This window comes from Choloepus didactylus, chromosome 14, assembly GCF_015220235.1.
Source record: "Choloepus didactylus isolate mChoDid1 chromosome 14, mChoDid1.pri, whole genome shotgun sequence".
Taxonomy (NCBI): Eukaryota; Metazoa; Chordata; class Mammalia; order Pilosa; family Megalonychidae; genus Choloepus; species Choloepus didactylus.
The window spans coordinates 30,280,007-30,303,530 of NC_051320.1; the positions used below are offsets into that span (position 1 = coordinate 30,280,007).

Below are 23,524 nucleotides of genomic sequence, written 5' to 3' on the forward strand. Positions count from 1 at the left end.
TCACATTATCCAAAATTGAAAAACATAGACAATAAAAGCCACAGAATCATATTTCTAAAAACATTTTGGAATGCTTTCTTCTTGTTTTTTATGAATTCATATTGTTTTTAGAGCTATAAGTATGGTATACTACAGTTGTCTTCTTTTAAAAAATTAACTTAATTCTTTGAAGAGCTAATCCATGTGGTTCAAAAATCAGAGTATAAGCAGGACACAGTGAAACATCTCCCTCCTTCTCTTGTTCCTTACTACCTAATTTCCAACCACCCCACATCCCTCCACTACAGAAAACCACTGTTAATAGTTTCTTAATTATCCTTCCAGAGTTTCTCTATATGCATACAAAATCTTATTTCTCTTCCCCTTTTTACATAGAAGTTAATGTGTTTTACACTCTATTCTGCACTTGCTTTTTTTCACTTAACAATATTTTAAAAGTTCAAATAATGCACTGTTCTTTTGAATCTTGCTTTATTGGTTGTAAGCATTAAGCATGTTTGTGTTACTTTATGTCTTATTACCTGTCATTTTATCTTCTACATAATATTCCATTTAGTGATATGCCCTGGTTTACTTAACCATTCTCCTATTGGACATTCAATTTCTTTTTGATTTTTTTACTATTAGAAATGGTACTATAATGAGTATATTTCTGTATAGTTTGTCTTGTATTTTAGATTTGAGTATTCCCAAATTTCAAGGAAGGAGTTAAGGATAACTCCCAGATAGATTCCTGGTTCTAAAGATTCCAATATATTTGTGGTTCTGTTTACGTAAGGCCAAATTGCTTTTCCAAAGCATTTTTATACCAATGTATACATTGTACCAACAGTAATGGATATGTGTAGTAGTTAATCTCTCCCATGTTAACACTGGATATTTTCATTAAAAAAATTTAAAAAACTATTTTAGTTGAAACATAATTATTTACTATTTACCTGTGTCCTGTTTTATTTTTAAAAAGATTTAATACATTATATTTAGTGACATAACATAAATTAGATATAGATGGGACAAAAAAGGGAAAATAAGGGTAGGGAAGCAATGGAATGAAGGTAATACAAAAATTCGTAACATAAAGGCTTATGTGGCCTGAGGATGACCTCAAGTTAACTATACATTATCTAGCACTCACTTAAAAAAATAGTTTCTAAGTAAAATCCATGAGTTTGCTATGCAAATGACACTTTAAGAAAGTTCTCCCAGTCAACACATCTCCACATTTCCAACTTGTCGCCACCACTGAGTTATTGCAAGTTACAGAGCTGGCACTACTTACAAGGGTGGGCTGAGGGTCATGAAGACATTGAGTCTGTGTCCCAGCTTTTCCACCCACCTGCAATGTGGTCTTGGGTACATTTTTTAACCTCTCTAGACCTCAATTTCTTCATCTATAAAAATGGGGACCATGAAACCCATCTTACATGGTTTTAAGGATTAAATTAGAGAATGTATGTGAACAAGATTAGTATAGTGCTCACAGTAAGAATACAAGAGTCATGGTCATTGAATAATAAATAATCATGTTGATAATAAGGAGTTCTTCCTTTGTTCTGGATTTTACAGTCCTGTCATTTTACATGTGAGGACACTGATGCCTACAATGTTTCAGTAACGTGCCTTGGTCGTTGGGTGAGCTAGTTAGTAATGGAGTAGCCCCTGACTCTTAAGCACCTCTTTTTCCACTGTACCTTGCTTTCTCCTTGAAAAAAATCCTCTTAACAGAGTATAGTTATTAAAAATTGTCCATTTCTTGCTAAGGGGAAGAAGCCAGCACAAAACGTCACCTATGATACGATTCCCTTTGTATGAAATCCCGATTGGGTAAATCCAGAGAGACAGAATGCACATTGATGGTTGCCAGGGGTTGGCAGGAGAGGCAAATGGGGAGCAGCTGCTCAGTGGGTACAGGGTCTCCTTTTGGGGTGGTGAACATGTTTTGGAACTAGACAGATGTGGTTGTACAGCATTGTGATGCATGAAATGCCAACAAATTGTTTACTTTAAAATGGCTAATTTTATATTATATGAACATCTCAGTAAAAATGTAATTAACAATTATCCATTTCTCTTGTACAACTGTTTTATAATTTATTTTACATAAGCTCTGTGGGATTATGCTGACATTTATCTGAATTTTTAAGCTTGCTTTGTTGAGATCTAAGCAGCCTTCCGGCTGCTTCTCTCCTCTCTCCCTCCCTCTCTCCCTTCATCCCTTCCATAAACATCTGTTGAAGTTCATTTGAGCAAGCTGTGATTGGTTCTGGTGATCCAGTTGAATGGCAGGGTCTCTCTCCTCAGGAGGACACTCTGTTCTGGGAAAGGCTGTTAGAGAAAAAAATACAATGAAATCTCATGAACACTAGTAGAATTATATTCTGTTAGCTTTAACTATATAATTACCAACTAACCATGTCAGGAAAGCTCAGATTTTAGAGTCTTGAATGTGAGAACATCACTCAGAGTGAGGGGAAGTGACATTCCATGGAGAAGAAATAGCCTGTGCAAAAGCATCTAGTTAAGAAAGAGCATGGTTTATTTGGAGAATAGTTTTTGTAGCTGGAGCAGGATGTGCTTGTGGGGAATTGCTGGAGATAAGCCTAGAAAAAGGGCAGGGGTGAGCATGTATGCAAGGCACAAAATCTTGTCCTGCATCCTCTAGTCAGCGGGCAGGGATGGCCCCCTGAGATTTCCATTTTTTTTTGCTGATAAATATTGTCTGTAAGGAAGGATGTAGGGTAGGGAAGTGGGGTAGAAGGGAGAGTAGCCAGGAGACTGTGTGAGAGACCCTGAAGGCGATCAAAGATGGCAGCACAGGGAGGAGAGGGGAAGAGACGAAATAGAGCATGTTAAGAGACAGAATTGGCAGGACATGCTGACAAATTTGATGTGGTGGGCAAGGATTAAGTAAAATCAAGGTCCTTGCTTGAGGACTGGTGACAGAGTGTAGGGAAGTGACATTACTTGAGATGATGGGTATAAAAAAAGAAGGGGCAGAGTTTTAAAGAGAGACATAATGAGTTTGGGCTTGGGCATGTTGAATCCAGGGTAATTTTGACACCTTCAAATAAACATGCCCAGTATGCAGCTGAATATGTGGGCCCAGAGCTTAGGACTTTCCAATTTAAGAATTGTTGCTGTGAGAGTCAAATTTCTAAAACCTTACATTTCTACTTTAAAAATAACTTTTCTTTTTGTTGTTGTTACAAATGTTGTACATTTTTAGAATATAATATTTAGAAAATATAGACACCAAAATTAAAAAAAAAATCACCCATAGTCTTACCATTTCTTGCATACATATACAGATATACATATATATATACATATATGTATAATCACTATATATATACACATATATATAACCACTGTATATATAGAGATATATATATACACACAAACATGTATCTATCTATATCTATCTTTGTGTCTATTGACAAATAAAAATCTCCCTTTACCACTTATTCCTGAATGTGTGGAAAATTCTACCCACAAACATCTATTTTAACATTACCTGAGGCTTGGATCCTGCATCCTACATATTTGCCAGGAGAACTGGACTGGACCATAAGTGAGCTGCAAGGATGCCTTTTGGGAAGCATAGAGAAGGTTCTAAGGAGCTGTTCTTTGACTCCTTTGCTCTCCTGCCTTGGTTCCCTTCACTGTGGTCAGAGGCTTTGGAGAAGTGATTACAATATGAGCTTTCCAAGAAAGATGGAACAGCTGAAAAAGAGGGCTACCCTACAGAAGAGGTTAGAGCATCTTCTACCCACCTAACCTATAAGCATGTAGGTGGTCTCCCCAAATAGAGACCTAGGAGTTAACTCTTGATTTCTTTCTCAAGTCCTCAAGTGCCATCCAGCTCTCTTCTCTGCCTCCCACAAAGCCTATAGGTAGGCTGCACAGGCCTGAGGCCAGTGCACTCAGAAGGGCTCCATGCTTAATGTTCTTTGTTCCCTGTCTTGAAATTCTTAAAGGTTGTATCTTTGAATTTCTGTTTTGTAAGGGAAGTCCAAAGGGACAATGAAGCATCTGCCTACCTCCCTTGGATGGGTTCTCACCCGCTCACTCCCCTGCTCCCTGGTGCCAGGACCCTGCCTGACATCATTTCTCCACCACCTGCCCAATGACCCCTGCCCCTGTCTGTCCCCAGTGGGGGCCTGGGCATCGGGATGATTGGAGCAAGGGGTGGGGCACGGTAGTGATCATCCTCACCTAGGCTGGCAGCATGTTCTCCTTTACCCTGAAATGGGTGCTTAGCGTGTCCTAGTGTGGAGGTTGCAGTACTCTTGAGGGTCATCCATGGGATGGCAGACCTGTGGGAAGGGGAGATGTCTGATTGTACTTCCTTGCACCCTAGAAACTGTCAGGCCCAAGTTTGCACAGGTGCCCCAAATCATAAAGTGGTCCCTGGGTGCCTGTGAGGGTTGGCACTCCTCTTGCAAGAATCCCTGAGCCTGAGGGAGTGTAGCCTCTGGGCTATTCCATGCCTGGGGGAAACCTCTTTCCCTGCTTCCTCATTTCCTGAGTTTGGCTTACTCTGAAGATGAGCCATGAAATACAAATGATATGATTTTGGAGATTCTGCATAAGAGTTAAATGCTCTAGTATTTGCATTTTAAACTGGCATTGCACAATATAAAGATGAATGGTAAAATTCATGCAGTAATTTAAAATTTATTTATTTTTAACTTAAACGTCATTAAATAGCAACTCAAAAACACCAGGTGGAAGAGAGGAAAAAGCTTCCTCCTGCTTTTGATTTAGGGACGCTGCATTTTCATTTTCTACCTGGGCTTGCAAATTATATACCCATCAGGTATTCAAGAACCAGGTACTAGGAGCTGGAGTTTCAGAAGAAAACAAAGCAAAGTTTTTGCCCTCAAGGAGTTTACCGACTAGTGGAGAAAACAGGATTACAACTAAGTAATTAAATTAGATAAACGTTGTGAATTAAGATGAAACATAATGAGGGTTTGCTCTGTAATTCATGTTTGCTTCTTCAGCTTTACTTCTTAGCACTTCGCTTCCTCCTTGGTAACACCAAACTACCTGCAGATAGCATAAGCGATATTCATCTTCACCTTCCTGCCTTTGCTCCTTGTTTTCCTTCAGCCTAGAAATTTCTCCTCTTTCCCTCCTACTCATTCATTAAGACAGTTCAACTGTCACTTCTTCTTTCTAGACTGCCTTCCATGCATCTTGTGAATAATAATAATAGTGATAATATTAATAGCATTTAATGATAGCTGTGTTTCAGGTATTTTTCTGAATACTTGACACGTATTAACTCATTTATCCTCAAGACAGTGCTATTAGGTAGATGTTATTATCCATCACCATTTTACTAGGCACAGAAAAGTGAAGTGTCTTGCCCAAGGCCACACACCCATTAAGTAGAGGAACTGGGATTCAAATCCAAGCAGTCAGTCTTAATGAAAACACTATACTGCACAGCTATGTGATGATACTGTAAGCCAGTGATTATATACTTTGGATGGTTTGTATGGTATGTGAATATATCTCAATAAAACTGCATTAAAAAAAAAACCAACAACACTTTACTGCCAGTATCCTTACTGTGCATATTTGCATTTGGAATGGTTCCTTTGCTTCACTATACCCTGGTAGACCAACTCTTGGAGGGAAGGCACAGAGCTGTGCTAACCACTGTCTCTCCAGTTAATTATTGAACTAGGTTGGCCTGAATGAAAGATAATAAGATCATGAAGACACGATCACTTTATCAAGATCAAGAAAGAACATCTTGATGCATTAACACCCCTAATAAGGATACACCTAGAAATAAATTTTTAAAATGCTGATTTGTGAGAAGTATGCATCCAAACACAAACTTAATTTGCTATCAAGCATTGTCTTTAGCCAGTTCTGAGAATAACAACCATCATAGTTTTACATTTGACTATATCACTTTTAAAAGATTCTTGGGTGCTATTTTTTTTTTTTTTTTTTTTTTTTTTAATCATCATTTTATTGAGATATATTCACATACCACGCAGTCATACAAAACAAATCGTACTTTCGATTGTTTACAGTACCATTACATAGTTGTACATTCATCACCCAAATCAATCCCTGACACTTTCATTAGCACACACACAAAAATAACAAGAATAATAATTAGAGTGAAAAAGAGCAATTGAAGTAAAAAAGAACACTGGGTACCTTTGTCTGTTTGTTTCCTTCCCCTATTTTTCTACTCATCCATCCATAAACTAGACAAAGTGGAGTGTGGTCCTTATGGCTTTCCCAATCCCATTGTCACCCCTCATAAGCTACATTTTTATACAACTGTCTTCGAGATTCATGGGTTCTGGGTTGTAGTTTGATAGTTTCAGGTATCCACCACCAGCTACCCCAATTCTTTAGAACCTAAAAAGGGTTGTCTAAAGTGTGCGTAAGAGTGCCCACCAGAGTGACCTCTCGGCTCCTTTTGGAATCTCTCTGCCACTGAAGCTTATTTCATTTCCTTTCACATCCCCCTTTTGGTCAAGAAGATGTTCTCCGTCCCACGATGCCGGGTCTACATTCCTCCCTGGGAGTCATATTCCACGTTGCCAGGGAGATTCACTCCCCTGGGTGTCTGATCCCACGTAGGGGGGAGGGCAGTGATTTCACCTTTCAAGTTGGCTTAGCTAGAGAGACAGGGCCACATCTGAGCAACAAAGAGGCATTCGGGAGGAGGCTCTTAGGCACAACCATAGGGAGGCCTAGCCTCTCCTTTGCAGCAACCGTCTTCCCAAGGGTAAAACTTATGGTAGAGGGCTCAACCCATCAAACCACCAGTCCCCTATGTCTGTGGTCATGTTAGCAACCATGGAGGTGGGGTAGGCCAATATCCCTGCATTCTCCACAGGCTCCTCAAGGGGGCACTGCATCTTTTTTTTCCCTTGTTTTTTTTTTTTTTTTTTTTTTTAACTTTCCCTTCTTTTTTAAATCAACTGTATGAAAAAAAAGTTAAAAAGAAAACAAACATACAATAAAAGAACATTTCAAAGAGACCATAACAAGGGAGTAAGAAAAAGACAACTAACCTAAGATAACTGCTTAACTTCCAACATGTTCCTACTTTACCCCAAGAAAGTTACCTAATATAGCAACATTTCTGTGAACTTGCTCCTACTATATCCATCAGAAATTAACAGACCATAGTCATTCCTGGGCATCCCCAGAACGTTAAATAGCTTATCTATTCTTCTTGGATTATTGTTCCCTCTTCCTTAATTGCTCTCTATTGCTAGTTCACCTAAATTCTACATTATAAACCATTTGTTTTACAGTTTTCAAAGTTCACATTAGTGGTAGCATATAATATTTCTCTTTTTGTGCCTGGCTTATTTCGCTTAGCATTATGTCTTCAAGGTTCATCCATGTTGTCATATGTTTCACGAGATCGTTCCTTCTTACTACCGCGTAGTATTCCATCGTGTGTATATACCACTTTTTATTTATCCACTCATCTGTTGAAGGACATTTGGGTTGTTTCCATCTTTTAGCAATTGTGAATAATGCTGCTATGAACATTGGCGTGCAGATATCTGTTCGTGTCACTGCTTTCCGATCTTCCGGGTATATACCGAGAAGTGCAATCGCTGGGTCGAATGGTAACTCTATATCTAGTTTTCTAAGGAACTGCCAGACTGACTTCCAGAGTGGCTGAACCATTATACAGTCCCACCAACAGTGAATAAGAGTTCCAATTTCTCCACATCCCCTCCAGCATTTGTAGTTTCCTGTTTGTTTAATGGCAGCCATTCTAACCGGTGTTAGATGGTATCTCATTGTGGTCTTAATTTGCATCTCTCTAATAGCTAGTGAAGCTGAACATTTTTTCATGTGTTTCTTGGCCATTTGTATTTCCTCTTCAGAGAACTGTCTTTTCATATCTTTTGCCCATTTTATAATTGGGCCGACTGTACTATTGTCATTGAGTTGTAGGATTTCTTTATATATGCAAGATATTAGTCTTTTGTCAGATACATGGTTTCCAAAAATTTTTTCCCATTGAGTTGGCTGCCTCTTTACCTTTTTGAGAAATTCCTTTGAGGTGCAGAAACTTCTAAGCTTGAGGAGTTCCCATTTATCTATTTTCTCTTTTGTTGCTTGTGCTTTGGGTGTAAAGTCTAGGAAGTGGCCTCCTAAAACAAGGTCTTGAAGATGTTTTCCTACATTATCTTCTAGGAGTTTTATGGTACTTTCTTTTATATTGAGATCTTTGGTCCATTTTGAGTTAATTTTTGTGTAGGGGGTGAGGTAGGGGTCCTCTTTCCTTCTTTTGGATATGGATATCCAACTCTCCCAGCCCCATTTGTTGAAAAGACCATTATGGCTCAGTTCAGTGACTTTGGGGGCCTTATCAAAGATCAGTCGGCCATAGATCTGAGGGTCTATCTCTGAATTCTCAATTTGATTCCATTGATCTATATGTCTATCTTTGTGCCAGTACCATGCTGTTTTGGCAACTGTGGCTTTATAATAAGCTTCAAAGTCAGGGAGTGTAAGTCCTCCCACTTCGTTTTTCTTTTTTAGAGTGTCTTTAGCAATTCGAGGCATCTTCCCTTTCCAAATAAATTTGATAACTAGCTTTTCCAAGTCTGCAAAGTAGGTTGTTGGAATTTTGATTGGGATTGCATTGAATCTGTAGATGAGTTTGGGTAGAATTGACATCTTAATGACATTTAGCCTTCCTATCCATGAACATGGAATATTTTTCCATCTTTTAAGGTCCCCTTCTATTTCTTTTAGTAGAGTTATGTAGTTTTCTTTGTATAGGTCTTTTACATCTTTGGTTAAGTTTATTCCTAGGTACTTGATTTTTTTAGTTGCTATTGAAAATGGTATCTTTTTCTTGAGCGTCTCTTCAGTTTGTTCATTTCTAGCATATAGAAACATTACTGACTTATGTGCATTAATCTTGTATCCCGCTACTTTGTTAAATTTGTTGATTAGCTCTAGTAGCTGTATCGTTGATTTCTCAGGGTTTTCTAGATGTAAGATCATATCATCTGCAAACAATGACAGTTTTACTTCTTCTTTTCCAATTTGGATGCCTTTTATTTCTTTGTCTTGCCGGATTGCCCTGGCTAGCACTTCCAGCACAATGTTGAATAACAGTGGTGACAGCGGGCATCCTTGTCTTGTTCCTGATCTTAGAGGGAAGGCTTTCAGTCTCTCACCATTGAGTACTATGCTGGCTGTGGGTTTTTCATATATGCTCTTTATCATGTTGAGGAAGTTTCCTTCAATTCCTGACTTTTGTAGTGTTTTTATCAAAAAGGGATGTTGGATTTTGTCAAATGCTTTTTCAGCATCTATTGAGATGATCAATTGATTTTTCCCTTTCGAGTTTTTAATGTGTTGTAGTACATTGATTGTTTTTCTTATGTTGAACCATCCTTGCATGCCTGGAATGAACCCCACTTGGTCATGGTGTATGATTTTTTTAATGTGTCTTTGGATTCGATTTGCAAGTATTTTGTTGAGGATTTTTGCATCTATATTCATTAGGGAGATTGGCCGGTAGTTTTCCTTTTTTGTAGCATCTTTGCCTGGTTTTGGTATTAGATTGATGTTAGCTTCATAAAATGAGTTAGGTAGTGTTCCATTTTCTTCAATGTTTTGAAAGAGTTTGAGTAAGATTGGTGTCAGTTCTTTCTGGAAAGTTTGGTAGAATTCCCCTGTGAAGCCATCTGGCCCTGGTCATTTATTTGTGGGAAGATTTTTGATGACTGATTGGATCTCTTTGCTTGTGATGGGTTGGTTGAGGTCTTCTATTTCTTCTCTGGTCAGTCTGGGTTGTTCATATGTTTCCAGGAAATTGTCCATTTCTTCTACATTGTCCAGTTTGTTGCCATACAGTTGTTCATAATATCCTCTTATAATTTTTTTAATTTCTTCAGGATCTGCAGTTATGTCACCTTTTCCATTCATTATTTTGTTTCCATGGGTCTTCTCTCTTTTTGATTTTGTCAGTCTCGCTAGGGGCTTGTCAATCTTGTTGATCTTCTCAAAGAACCAACTTTTGGTGATATTTATCCTCTCTATTGTTTTTTTGTTCTCTATGTCATTTATTTCTGCTTTAATCCTTGTGATTTCTTTTCTTCTACTTGGTTTAGGATTGGTTTGCTGTTCATTTTCTAGCTTCTTCAGTTGATCCATTAGTTCTTTGATTTTGGCTCTTTCTTCCTTTTTAATATATGCGTTTAGTGCTATAAATTTCCCCCTTAGCACTGCTTTTGCTGCATCCCATAGGTTTTGGTATGTTGTGTTCTCATTTTCATTCGTCTCTATATATTTAGCAATTTCTCTTGCTATTTCTTCTTTAACCCACTGATTGTTTAGGAGTGTGTTGTTTAACCTCCAGGTATTTGTGAATTTTCAAAGTCTCTGATGGTTATTGACTTCTAATTGTATTCCATTGTGGTCAGAGAATGTGCTTTGAATAATTTCAATCTTTTTAAATTTATTGAGGCTTGTTTTATGTCCCAGCATATGATCTATTCTGGAGAAAGTTCCGTGAACACTAGAAAAGTATGTGTATCCTGGTGATTTGGGATGTAATGTCCTGTATATGTCTGTTAAATCTAATTCATTTATCAGATTGTTTAGGTTTTCAATTTCCTTATTGGTCTTCTGTCTGGTTGATCTATCTATAGGAGAGAGTGATGTGTTGAAGTCTCCCAGAATTATTGTGGAAACATCAATTGCTTCCTTTAGTTTTGCCAGTGTTTCTCTCATGTATTTTGTGGCACCTTGATTGGGTGCATAGACATTTACGATTGTTATTTCTTCTTGCTGAATTGCCCCTTTTATTAGTATGTAGTGGCCTTCTTTGTCTCTCAAAACATCCCTGCATTTGAAGTCTATTTTATCTGAGATTAATAGTGCTACACCTGCTTTCTTTTGACTGTAGCTTGCATGAAATATTTTTTTCCATCCTTTCACTTTCAGTTTCTTTGTGTCCCTGTGTCTAAGATGAGTCTCTTGTATGCAACATATTGATGGTTCATTTTTTTTGATCCATTCTGCGAATCTATATCTTTTAATTGGGGAGTTTAATCCATTTACATTCAACGTTATAACCGTGAAGGCATTTCTTGAATCGGCCATCTTATCCTTTGGTTTATGTTTGCCATATTTTTCCCTCTCTCTATTAATATCCTTTATTGTACCCATACCGAATCTCTTTAGTACTGAACCTTTCTCCAAGTCTCTCTGTCCTTTCTTTGTTTCTCTGTCTGTAGGGCTCCCTTTAGTATCTCCAGTAGGGCAGGTCTCTTGTTAGCAAATTCTCTCAGCATTTGTTTGTCTGTGAAAAATTTAAGCTCTCCCTCAAATTTGAAGGAGAGCTTTGCTGGATAAAGTATTCTTGGCTGGAAATTTTTCTCACTCAGAATTTTAAATATATCGTTCCACTGCCTTCTTGCCTCCATGGTGGCTGCTGAGTAGTCACTACTTACTCTTATGCTGTTTCCTTTGTATGTGGTGAATTGCTTTTCTCTTGCTGCTTTCAGAACTTGCTCCTTCTCTTCTGTGTTTGACAGTGTGATCAGTATATGTCTTGGAGTGGGTTTATTTGGATTTATTCTATTTGGAGTTCGCTGAGCATTTATGATTTGTGTATTTATGTTGTTTAGAAGATTTGGGAAGTTTTCCCCAACCATTTCTTTGAATACTCTTCCTAGACCTTTACCCTTTTCTTCCCCTTCTGGGACACCAATGAGTCTTATATTTGGACATTTCATATTATCTATCATATCCCTGAGGTCCATTGCGAGTTTTTCAATTTTTTTCCCCATTCTTTCTTTTATGGTTTCATTTTCCATTCTGTCATCTTCGAGGTCACCGATTCGTTGTTCAACTTCCTCTAGTCTTGTACTGTGAGTGTCCAGAATCTTTTTAATTTGGTCAACAGTTTCTTTAATTTCCATAAGATCATCCATTTTTTCATTTAGTCTTGCAATGTCTTCTTTATGCTCTTCTAGAGTCTTCTTGATTTCCTTTATATCCCATACTATGGTCTCATTGTTCATCTTTAGTTCTTTGAGTAGCTGCTCTAGGTGCTGTGTCTCTTCTGGTCTTTTGATTTGGGTGCTTGGGCTTGGGTTATCCATATCGTCTGGTTTTTTCATATGCTTTATAATTTTCTGTTGTTTTTGGCCTCGTGGCATTTGCTGAGCTTGATAGGGTTCTTTTAGGGTTTGTAGACCTATTGAAGTCCTTATCTCTAATTTATCAGATCTACAGCTTCGTGGAGTACACGTTCTCTAACTAACCAGCAGGTGGCGTCCACGAGCCACCTGTTCTCCACAAGTCAGTTCTCCCCTGCTTAGCCTTTTTGGTGGGTGGGGGAGTGAGTCTTGTGGGGCCCAATTGGTGTACCAAGCTTGCGTGTGTAGTTGGTGTTGCCTGCCCTGTACTTGGGGCGTGTTTCTAGGCAGTCTGGGAGGGGGTGTGGCCCTAACAATCAAATCTCCCTGGTGATCCTAGAGTTTTAAAGCTACTGCAATAGTCTAATCCTTCAGTTCAGTCCTGCCACAGTTTGTCTCTGCCACTGACCCACAAGTCCTTGGTATTGGCGTATGGCTTCTGAGACTTGCAAGTGGGCCCCTCTTCCAGGCTGTGCACCCCGGGTCCTCTGTTGAGGGATGACTGTGCTATGTCACAGGTGAGTGCCGTCCCCCCAGGGCAGTTCTGGGCTGCTGGGCTGTGTAGGGAGGCTCCCAGTCTGCTGAAATGATGGCTGAATGGGGCTTTGTTAATTCACACTGCTCCACCTTCCCAACTCTGGGACAATCAGCTGAGGTTGCAGGGAAGGCTAATGTCCACACATTTTTTTTTTTGTGGTGTGTGCCTGTTATTTGAAGCACTTCCGTCACACTGGGTTGTCTGGGGCAGTTCTGGGCTATGGGGCTGGCGATGGGCAGGAGTGTTTCCTGTCCACCAGGATGATGGCTGTGAGCGGACACCCCCCTTTTCTTGGGAAGTTGTGGTGTTTAGTGAATTTTCTCAGCCACTGGATTATTGCCTTTTGTCTCAGAGTTCTCTTAGTTCTGCTCTTGACTTGACGTGCCCAAATTGAAAGTCTTTGAAGCTTTCTGTATTGGGCTTCTTAGAGTAATTGTTTTAGAAAAAGAAAAAAGGATAAAAAAAAAAAAAAAAAAGGGCCCTCCTCAGAGATCTAATGGGTTATTGAAATGCTAATAGACAAAGCAACCAGGGCCATTAAGGAAAGGTCCACAGGGCAGAGAGATCAGCTTTTCTTCGGGATTTGCATATGCGCCTCAAGGCCTGAGCTCCGCCCTTCCCCTTTCTGTGTTCACCAGAACTCCAAAAATCCTCTGCTTTTATTTTGGAGTTTTTCGTGTTGTTTTTTTTTTTTTTTCTATGCCTGTCTCCTCTCTGCTGGGCTGGCTGCTCTCAGATTCTCTGGTGTCTGGTCTCAGTCTATCTATGGTTGGCGTTTGGATCAATAAAATGAGTTTCCCATAAGGGCTGCCACTGCAGTTCTCCCTTCTCCTTCCCGGAGCTGACAGCCCCTCCTCCCACGGGACTGAGCCTGGCAGGGAGGGGCGCGGGTCCCCTGGCCGCAAAAACTTCCAGATTTCGCTGATCTCAGCAGTTCGACATTTTCATGAGTGTTGTATGAAGTATGCCCAAAGACAGATTGCTCTGTGGTGTCCAGTCCACGCAGTTCCTGGCTTTCTACCTACTTTCCTGGAGGAGTAACTAAAACATACAGCTCACCAGTCTGCCATCTTGCCCCGCCTCTCGCTATTGTTTTTAAAAATTGTTGTAAAATAAATATAACATCAAATTTTACCTGTTTAGCCATTTTTAAGTGTACAATTCAGTGGCATTAATTGCGCTCACAATCTTGTGCAACCATCAGCATTATCTATTTCTAAAACTCCTTCATCACCCCAAACAGAAAATCTACCCATTAAGCAGTACCTCCCTAGTCACCTCTACCCCCAGCCCTGGTTAATTGTAGTCTACTTTCTTTCTGTCTCTATGATTTTGCCTATTCAAGACATTTCATAAAAGTGGAGTCATACTATGTGGCCTTTTGTGTCTGGCCTATTTCACTTAGCGTAATATTTTCAAGGTTCATCATTATAGCATGTATCAGATCTTCATACCTTTTTGTGGTTCAGTAATAGTCTGTTGAATCTATATTCTACATTTGGTTTATCCATTCATCTGTTGATGGATATTTGGGCTGTTCCCACTCTTTTTAGCTGTTGTGAATAATGCTGCTGTGAACACTGGTGTACAGGAATCTGTTCAAATCCCTGCTTTCAATACTTTTGGTTATATACGTGGGAGTGGAATTGCTGGGTAATACGGTAACTGCATGGTTAACTCTTTGAGGATTTCTGTTGTTTTTTGAGATTCAAAACCTTTCTATCTTTCTGTCTTTACTTCCTAAGTTCATTCTTTTGCTGTTTCTGACAAGGTTAGAGGAGTATGGTTTTTCCTGCACTTCTGACTCTGCGTGATAGCTTTCTGCAGAGCCAGGCCCATGGTTGTGTATTTAAATACTTAGTCAGGCTTCTCAGCGGTGTAATTGGAAGGAGCTTCAGGATCCTGGCTGCCTCCCAAATGTCTTCTTTACCAATAGGAGATTCTACTTTCTTCTACCCAGCTAAAGGAGCAGCAAGCTCCCTGAAAGCTACAGTTAAATATGCACATATGTAACTTAGGATCAAGCATATTAGCATCAGCTTGTTCCTTTATTATTCAGACCAGTGGGCCTTAAAGTTTCCATCCCCTAAGGGATGAGATATAGGCTGGTAGAAACAGTTTGTTGTGGTTTGAGGAAGCCACAGATTAGTAGCCATGGTATAAGATTAATTATTTATCTCAAATTTTGCTTGGGACTGCCTTTCCCAGTAGTAAAAGTGTACTACCAAAAAAAAAAAAAAAAAGGGCACTAATGAAGACTAATAACTTTTTGTATTTTGCAGAGACTGTGAATACATCAGTATCATTCTCCTTCAAGGGAATACGATTTGCTAAGGTATTGTTCAAAATTTATTTTGTACTTTCTTAACCTTTTGCTTTAACAGACGTTTTAAGAATTTGAAGCAAGTAATTTACAACTCCTAAAAATAGTGACTCAAGATTAAGATGTTCAGGATTTTTTTTTCCCCACTTTATTTTGGTATGGTATTTTGGTATTCCTTCCTTCTGCAGAATTTGGAAAAGTTACTCAAAAGATAGTTCTTTTACATTTTGTCTCTCTAACATTCTTGGCTAAAAGTAATGTGAATGCTCATTATTAATATGTTAAATGGTCTTAGCTGGAAGCCCTGGATGACTACTGTGTATAACTCAGCAATTCTCTATAACCATTCCTATAATATACTAAATATATTGTAAAAATTGTTTAAAAGAATAAAAATTACATAAATTATAGGCTTATTTTTGTTTGAGAATTTCCTTGGACACTTAGCCTGGACATCAAGCCTTCACAAAAATAACCACTACCTTGATGAGTGATACATATGTAAATTTGGATAATTGCATGACATACCAAGCAATGAAATTTTACATGTTTCACTTTTGGTGACTATTTTAAAATAAACTTTAATGATGCATATTTTTTAGTTTTTTTTTTTTACAAGTTATATCTAATGTTTGAATACCTCATAAGGCTAGTTTTAAAAAATTGTTGAAAACATCATCTTGTAATTGGGAAATGAGTTTTATGCTCATGAAATCAAAGGCATGCAAAATTTCATCTCATTAGGAATCTGAGAAAATAATTCAATTTAAATGGCTTCTTCCTAGTAAGAAAAAAACTTTGCAAAAGCCTTTAATTAGAAGCATCTAACATTTTATATTACATGTGTTTCTTATTCCTTGTTTTAGGGGCAATACAGATGTGTTGCAGAAGCCATCAACGGGAAAACTGAAGAAATGCTCTTTTGTCTGAATATTACTGCCCTACACCATCCTGATCTCAATTAGAATAAATTGAGCATATTTTTATTTTTCAAAGTAAAAATTTTTCAAAGTTTTTGTTCTTAATTAAAAAAAAATTCTGCACAGGTAATGAAATCTCTGGAACCTATTGACTCTGTTGCCGGCTGCTACTCGGGGACAGAGTGCCAGCACTGCTTCCGTGGGTTACTGCAGCCACCTCCTGGCTGATCTTCCTGCATCTACTCAGGATTCCGGCTTTTCTCTACAACGGCAGTTTCAACAGTATTTTCAAAATACAGGTCTGGTCATGTCACCACAATGCAAATGAAACAAAACAAAACAAAAACAAACAAGGACCTTCCTGTAGCTTCCTATTCCTTTTGGGATAAAGTTCTAATTCTTTGGAGGACTTCAAAGACCCTGCCCATCCTTCCTTTCTCCAGCCCGTTGTCCCATCACCATCCCCTTGCTTTCTGCTCCTGACTGTGCTGTATTCCCTCCCGCCCCAGAACCTTGCCCACAGTTCCCTCTGCCTCAATTCCACTCCTCCACTCTGCCACCTCCCACCCCTTCACCTCTGTAAAGGTTCTCTTTCACAGCACAGGGCCACTTTCTCAAGAAATCTCCAGCAGGTAGTTACACTTTTGGTACCGGACAGAGGTAAGTCCCAAGTAAAATCATAGGGAAATCATATAATATGTGGTCTGGCTACCCATCTCCTGTGACTTTCTTGTCCCCACCCCAGATCTTTTCTCTCCACCAGCCTCTATTTCATCCACAGGGTCAGCTTTCTCTGTGATAAGCTTTTGTAGACATGTGTCCCTTCCTTCCAGTACTTAAACCTTATTTTGATCATCTGTTGCTAGACTAAGATCTATGAGTGCAAGCACCATGTCAGTTCAGTTTTGCTCATTACAACTGATCCAGCACGTAGTACCTAGCACCCAGCACCTAGCACAGTACCTGGGCCTGAGTTTGCTATGCATCAATATTTATTGAATGCATAAATGAATATTTTCTTCTTGAAAATGATTCAAATAATATAAAACTATAGAGACCAAAATAGTCATGCAATCATTCAAGTAATATTTATTGCTATGTCAGGCCCTGTTCTAGATGCTGGGCATATAGTATTTAACAACCCAGACCAGAAAATCCTTGCTATCAAGGAGTTTTTATTTTTTGGGGGGAGACTGACAATTAAATGAGTAAATTATATAACACTTTACTAGCATACATATTATATAAGTGCTATGATAAGAACCATAAAGCAGGGTAGGGGGGTAGGGATTGGGATGGAAGTGATTGTTGAAGTTTTAGTAGGGTGTTCGGGAAAGGCCTCACTGCAAAGGTGATGTTTGAAGGAGTTGAGGAGCAAATCATGGGGCTTTCTCCAGGAAAGGACTTTGCAGGCTGAGGGAACAGCTGGTGCCAAGGGTCTAAAGTAGGAGAGAGCCAGAGGAGTTTGGGGAAGCGCAGCAAGCTGTTCAGATGAGGTGAGTGAGGGGAGAGGAGGTCAGAAAAGTGTGGCGTGGGGCAGGCACGTGCGTAGGGTCTGACACACCACTGTTAGGATTTTAGCTATTGCTCTGAGATGGAAAGCCACTAGAGGGTTCTGAGTAGAATGACATCAGCTGAGGTGCCAGTTTGTATATATTATGTCTTCCACAAAAAGCCATGATCTTTATTCCAATCTTGTGGGATATTGGGATTAGGTTGTTTCCATGGAGATGTGACTCACCCAACTGTAGGTGATAATTTTGATTATATTAATTCCATTGAGTTGTGGCCCTGCACATTCAGCGTGGGTCTTGATTAGTTTACTAGCATCCTTTAAAAACACTGACACAGGTCTAGACACTTGCTGGCTTAGCTCAGAGATGCTTGGAGTTGCGGACCCCTGATGTTGGCTGATGCTTAGACATTTTGGACAGCGCCATTTTGAAACACAACCCGGGAGCAAGCAGACGCCAGTCACGTGCCTTCCCAGCTGACAGAGGTTTTCCAGACGCCATTGGCCTTTCTCCAATGAAGGTACACTTGTGTTTATACCTTGGTTTGGACACTTTTATGGCTGTAGAACTGTAAATTTTTAACTTAATGTCACAGCCCAAGAGGGCCATGCCAGTCTGGAGGCCAAAGAAGACCACGAGCATTTTCTGATACATGAACTTTTATTCAGGGCTTACTTACAGGGTGAGAAGTTGTGGAGAGATCATGACGGCTCTCTCAGGCCAGGCAGGCATCACATTCACAGGGAAGAGGACCAAGTGATGCAAAAAGGGCAGAAAGCCTTTTATAAGGGTTTAAGACAAAGGCCCTCCTAAGGGTGGGGGGAACATAGATGCAGGAACAGGTTATTCTGACCTGGGGGGTGGTGCAGGAAGGACTAGAATAGCCCTTGAATAATTACATTTTGCTCTTTTTGTGAGACTTTTTGTAATAAAGTTACATTTTAAGGTCAATTTACCCTTTTTCTCTTTACTGGCTTAGAAAGACAATAGGTTAAACATTTAGCTGCCTAGGTCATGCAGACTGCTGTGCACCAAAGATCTGCAGGCCTGTTTTTCTCAGGCCATGGGTTGCCACACTTAATAAATCCCCTTTATAAAAGCCAATCCATTTTTGGTATTTTGCATAATGGCAGCATTACCAAACTGGAACAGCTGACATTTTAAAAAGGCTTATTCTGGCAGCCATTTGCTCAGGCCTGGGACGAAACTGGGTGACTTTTTGCAGCTGTCTATGTAAGGAAGGAAAGAAGGAAATTGGGAGGCTTTTGCAGTAATCCAGGTGAAAGATGATGGAGGAGATGATAAGAAGGGATCTGTATCTGGGTAAGTTTTGAAGGTAGAGCAAACTTCAAAAATACTTTTATCTATGGATTGGAGAGGAGTCAAGGATGATTCTGACATTTTTTGCCAGAGCAAATGGAAGGATGGAGTAGCCATTGATTGAGATGAAGTCAGGGAGGAGCAGATTTTAGAGGGAAAATCAGGAGCTTGGTTTTGGACATTCTTTGAAAAGGAAGTTGGATATATCAGCCTGAAGTTCAGAAGAGAGCTCTGGGCTGGAGATAAACATTTGAAAGTTGCTGACATAGAGCAGACGAATGTAGAAAGAGAAAATAAGAAGCCCAAGAACCGATCCCTGGAGTACTCCATCAGTTCATCATCAGTGGGTTGGGGGTTGAGGACAAGCTGGCAAAGGAGACTGAGAAACTTGGTCATGGAAGTAGGAGGGAAACCTGGAATGTCGGTACATTGGCAGCCACTTGAAGAAACTGTTTCAAGGAGGAGAGTGATCAATTGTGTCTCTGCTGATTTGTTAAATAAGATGAAGACTGAGCATTGACCTTTGGACTCAGCAGTGTGTGGGTCATCTGTGATTTTTTTTTTTAATCATATTTTTATTGTAGACTGTAACATACATACATAGAAGTAATAACTTTCCAAATACAATTTAACAGGTAGTTAGAGAGCAAATTTCAAAGAATGTTATGGGTTACAGTTCCACATTTTTAGTTTTTTCCTTATTGTGAAATATAACCTGTATGCAAAAAGGTAATATCTTTCAAAGTATGATTTATCAAGTTGTTATACAGGAAATTTCCAGTAATGTTATCAGTTACAGTACCATAGTTTCAGTCATTTCCTTATTGTGAAATATAACATATAATCAAAAAGTAATAACTTTCAAATTACAATTTAACATGTAGCTATAGAACAAATTTCAAAGGATGCTATGGGTTACAGTTCCACCATTTCAGTTCTTTCTTTCTAGCTATTCTAATACCCTCATAACTAAGAAGAAGAAAATTATATAGAGATTCAGTATTCATAATCCTTTGTTAAATTCCATCTTGTCTGTTGCTATCCCTTCCTCTAGTTTAATCAGTTTCCTGATCTTCATTTGTGATTTTAATATTACCAATAGAGAGCTTTCCAAGTTTTCCAATTATCAATTTCTGCCCTGTTCTACCCAAATTTGTGGATCATATATTAAGCTTTCTAAGTAGCCCTGTGGAATCCCCTCCTCACTAAGACTTAGGGTAGGGGGTCAGGTCCTTTCTAATCCCCTCTCCATCTCATCTCCTAAAGTTTAGGGATAGGGCTCACAGCACAGCTTTCTCTAAAAACATCACCCATAAATCTTTTCCTTTAATATCTTCCCTGGGATTAAAAGGTCCCTTGACCTTTTTATATACTTGAAGTGGTGAGGGGCTCAAGAATTATGGTCATCAGATATTTCCTGGGTTATCAGGTATAACCTGGGTTATCAGGTATTTCCTGTTCCCTGATTTCATCCAGGTGTGCACCACATCCCTAGCTCCTGGGGGATCCTGATTTGCCAGGTCAGCCTGTGTGAATATTTCTCAGTTGACTGTCGTTGGACCCCTGACTGAAGTTGGCTCAGTTAAGCTGCATGAATGGACTGAACTGCCTTGGCTGTCTCACGAGATCTCAACAAGGAGCTATGCTGCCCTGTTTCTGCTGATAATCTTCTTATGACCATTAGGGGAACTAGCCTCAGGATGAAGCCAATGTATGGACAGAAGAATGGAGAGTCAGTAAAGACTTGGAACCCTGGAGACACTGTTGAGCCATTTAATCACCCAAGCCTGGACCCTGCCATTCCTCTGGAATTTCCAGTTATTGCTTCAGTGAGTTGGAGACAATATTCTCTTACTTGCAGCTGAAAATATTCTATTTGGTTCACAACCATGTTGCCTGCCCCGTCCCAGAAATCAGGCTAATTTAAGATTCCAGCCCTCCTCCCACCCCCTTCTGACTTTTTCCATTGCTTTTAACCCTTCTATTGCTGGTGCTTATAGGGGCAACTTATCCATTAGGTACAGTAGGCACAGTGCCCAGTACCCATGAAAATGCTTTAATTTTAATTTATCTTAATTCAGAATTTAAAAAATGAACATAGCAGTGAATATATATAATGAATCCAGCCTGTATTATATTAATTCTTATAACATCAAAATTACAAATTATAATTTTAAAAAGTTTTTTAATGGAAGATGGGGACTGATGGTTGGGTTCATGTGTCATCTTGGCCTGGTAATGTTGCCCAGTTGTTTGGGCAAGTGAGCACTGGCCTAACTTACTGCGAGGACATTTTGTGGACTTAAATCATCAGTAAGTTGATTGCCTCTTTGGCTGATTACATCTACAATCAGCTAAGGGGAGTGTTTTCTGCAATGAGAGGCATTTAATCCAATCAGTTAAAGTCTTTAAAAGGAGAGGTGATGAATTCAGCAGTCAGAAGAGAGGATTTCCATTTCTACTTCACCAGTCAGCCTCTCCTGGGGAATTCATGAGAAACCTTATTGGAGTTGCCAGCTCACAGCCTGCTCTACGGAATTTGACTTGTGCATCCCCACAGTTGCATGAGACACTTTAATAAAATCTCATATTTACAGATTTCTCCTGTTGGTTCTGTTGGTTCTGTTTCCCTTGAGAACCCTGAGTAATACAGGGACCATGAAGTGCCACGGACCCATTGAAAGTTATCATGTGGATATGGGTGATTGGCTGCCACATTCCTACTTTGGGGAATTTTGCCAATATCAGAAGGTTGCTATATGAATAGACTTCTTCCATAAATTTTTTTTTAATGCTTGCTGTGTTCCAGGCACTGAGGCCTTGAGGCATGAACAAGAAAAACAATAAGAGTTCTTTCCCTCACAGAATTTTTGGTCTATTAGGAAGAACAAACAACAAAACAAGTGATCGTTATGAAGTCTGATGACTTCACTATTGGGAAGGGGATGGGGGAGGATAAGGTGGTGAGAAAACAAGAGGAGGACTTAATCTGGTCCAGGGGATCAGAAAAGGTCTGGAGGAAGTGACATTGAAGCTGAGACTTGGAGAAAGAGTTTGAATTAATTAAGCTAAGTATAAGCCAGGCAGAGGAAAGAGCAAGTGCCAAGGTCTAGAGGTGAGAGAGAGACAATGTATTCAAGAAGTTGAAATGTCTAGGAATGAAACTACTGGCTAACAGTTATTGAGGTTTATCATGTCGGGTAGCAGACACTTCTTACATTTTTGCATGTAGTAAAGCATTTAATCCTCACAACAATCTAACAGGTAGATACTATTATTATTCCCATTCCTCCTTCCCAAGATGAAAAGGATGAAGCTCAGAAAATGAGAGTAACTTACTCAAGGTAATACACCTAATAGGTGGCAGAGTGGAGTTGGATCCCAGCAGTCTGGCTCAGACTTAGATTTTGCATCCTGCTTTTCAAGTTCTACGGAGGGTAGAAGGTGAGGGAGAGAGTTGTTGGAGTTCAGTCAGGGGACAGAACTGCATTGCTGGGCATCTCTTCTCAGAGACTGTAGCTCACCCCTGAACCCAGTGCCTGGGCTTGACACTTGCATCCATTTAACCTTAATATTTATCTCACTACATCCACCACAACCTCAAGCCTGCACTTCATCCTCTCTCCAGGACTACTGCAATTGCCTGTTAGCTAGCTTCTACTCTTCTACTCTTGCCTCTTATTTCCCAAATCTTCCAATGACCTGTCTCATCACCCTTAGAATTAAATCCCTCACCCTGGCCCACAAGGCCTTCTATCATCTAGTCTCTGGCCACCTTTCCAGCCTCATGACCTCCTTCTCTTGCATCGTTCATTTGGTTCCAGCTACATGATCTCTTTCTTCTTCCTCTGATATTTGAAGCACATTTTTATCTCCCTGTTCCCTGGACTTAGAATGTACCTCCAGATATTTGCATATTTCCAGATATTGCATATTGCAATTTTCTGTTCAAATATCACTTCTTCAGAGAGTCCTTCCCTGATCATTCTATGAAAATAGAACTGTTATCCCTTTCTATCACCTGCTCTAGCTTATGTATCTACTTATTTGCTTATTGTCTGATACCTCCATTAAAATATAAACTCCCTGAGGGTAGCGGCTTTGTTTTGTTTATTGCTCTATGCCCTGGGAGTATATCTCCGGATAAAGCATTAGCACTTCTACCTTGCTCCAGGCCCTGCTTCCTAGGGCCCCTATGCTCAGGCTAACACAGAGGGGATGTCAGAGAGGAAGCAGCCCGGTGAGAGTCCCATGCTCTGATTGGTGGAGTGGAAAGCTAGAAGCCTGGGTCTTTCATCATCGCGGAGTTGACTGCCTTTCCAGCTCTACACTGCCTACTTCCTGTCTTCTGGATTTGAATGAAAATGCACCCCTATTTAGTTGTCACCTTAGTTGGGTTCCTCTTGCATTCCATCAAACACAGTCCTAAAAAATACTGTAACTTCACTATAGGGAATAAGGAGAATCATTCAAAGATAACGCTGAGATTTGAAGCCTGTGTGACTAGGGAGTCTGAGGGTGCTGCAAAAATAAATAGGACTTTCTGATGGAGGATGTTACGGTGCCCGTGAGTTAAAGTACGAGACAGCCAAACAGAATTTAAAGAGCCTTTATTAGCCGGCCGGCGACTGCTCACTGTCACTCCACGCAGGGAGTTCAGTAAGCAGCCCCCACCTGTGTGTGCTGGTGCCTTATATAGGCAGAAACCACATCCTGGAAACGCAAGCAAGCTATTTTGA

The 23,524-nt window shown here is 39.7% G+C and overlaps 1 protein-coding gene across 5 annotated transcripts in view; it reads left to right on the plus strand.

Moving 5' to 3' along the window:
• LY96 (lymphocyte antigen 96) overlaps positions 1-17,888 on the plus strand; it is a 52,034-nt gene extending 34,146 nt beyond the window's left edge. For 2 of the 5 annotated variants that reach the window (XM_037802508.1, XM_037802507.1), the window contains exons 4-5: positions 14,991-15,043; positions 15,898-17,888. In XM_037802508.1, coding sequence (XP_037658436.1) covers positions 14,991-15,043; positions 15,898-15,996 — 152 coding nt within the window. In that variant the 3' untranslated portion in view covers positions 15,997-17,888. The remainder of the gene's footprint in view (positions 1-14,990; positions 15,044-15,897) is intronic. The other 3 variants (XM_037802506.1, XM_037802511.1, XM_037802510.1) reach the window with 3 other exon arrangements.
• Positions 17,889-23,524: the final 5,636 nt, after the last annotated feature.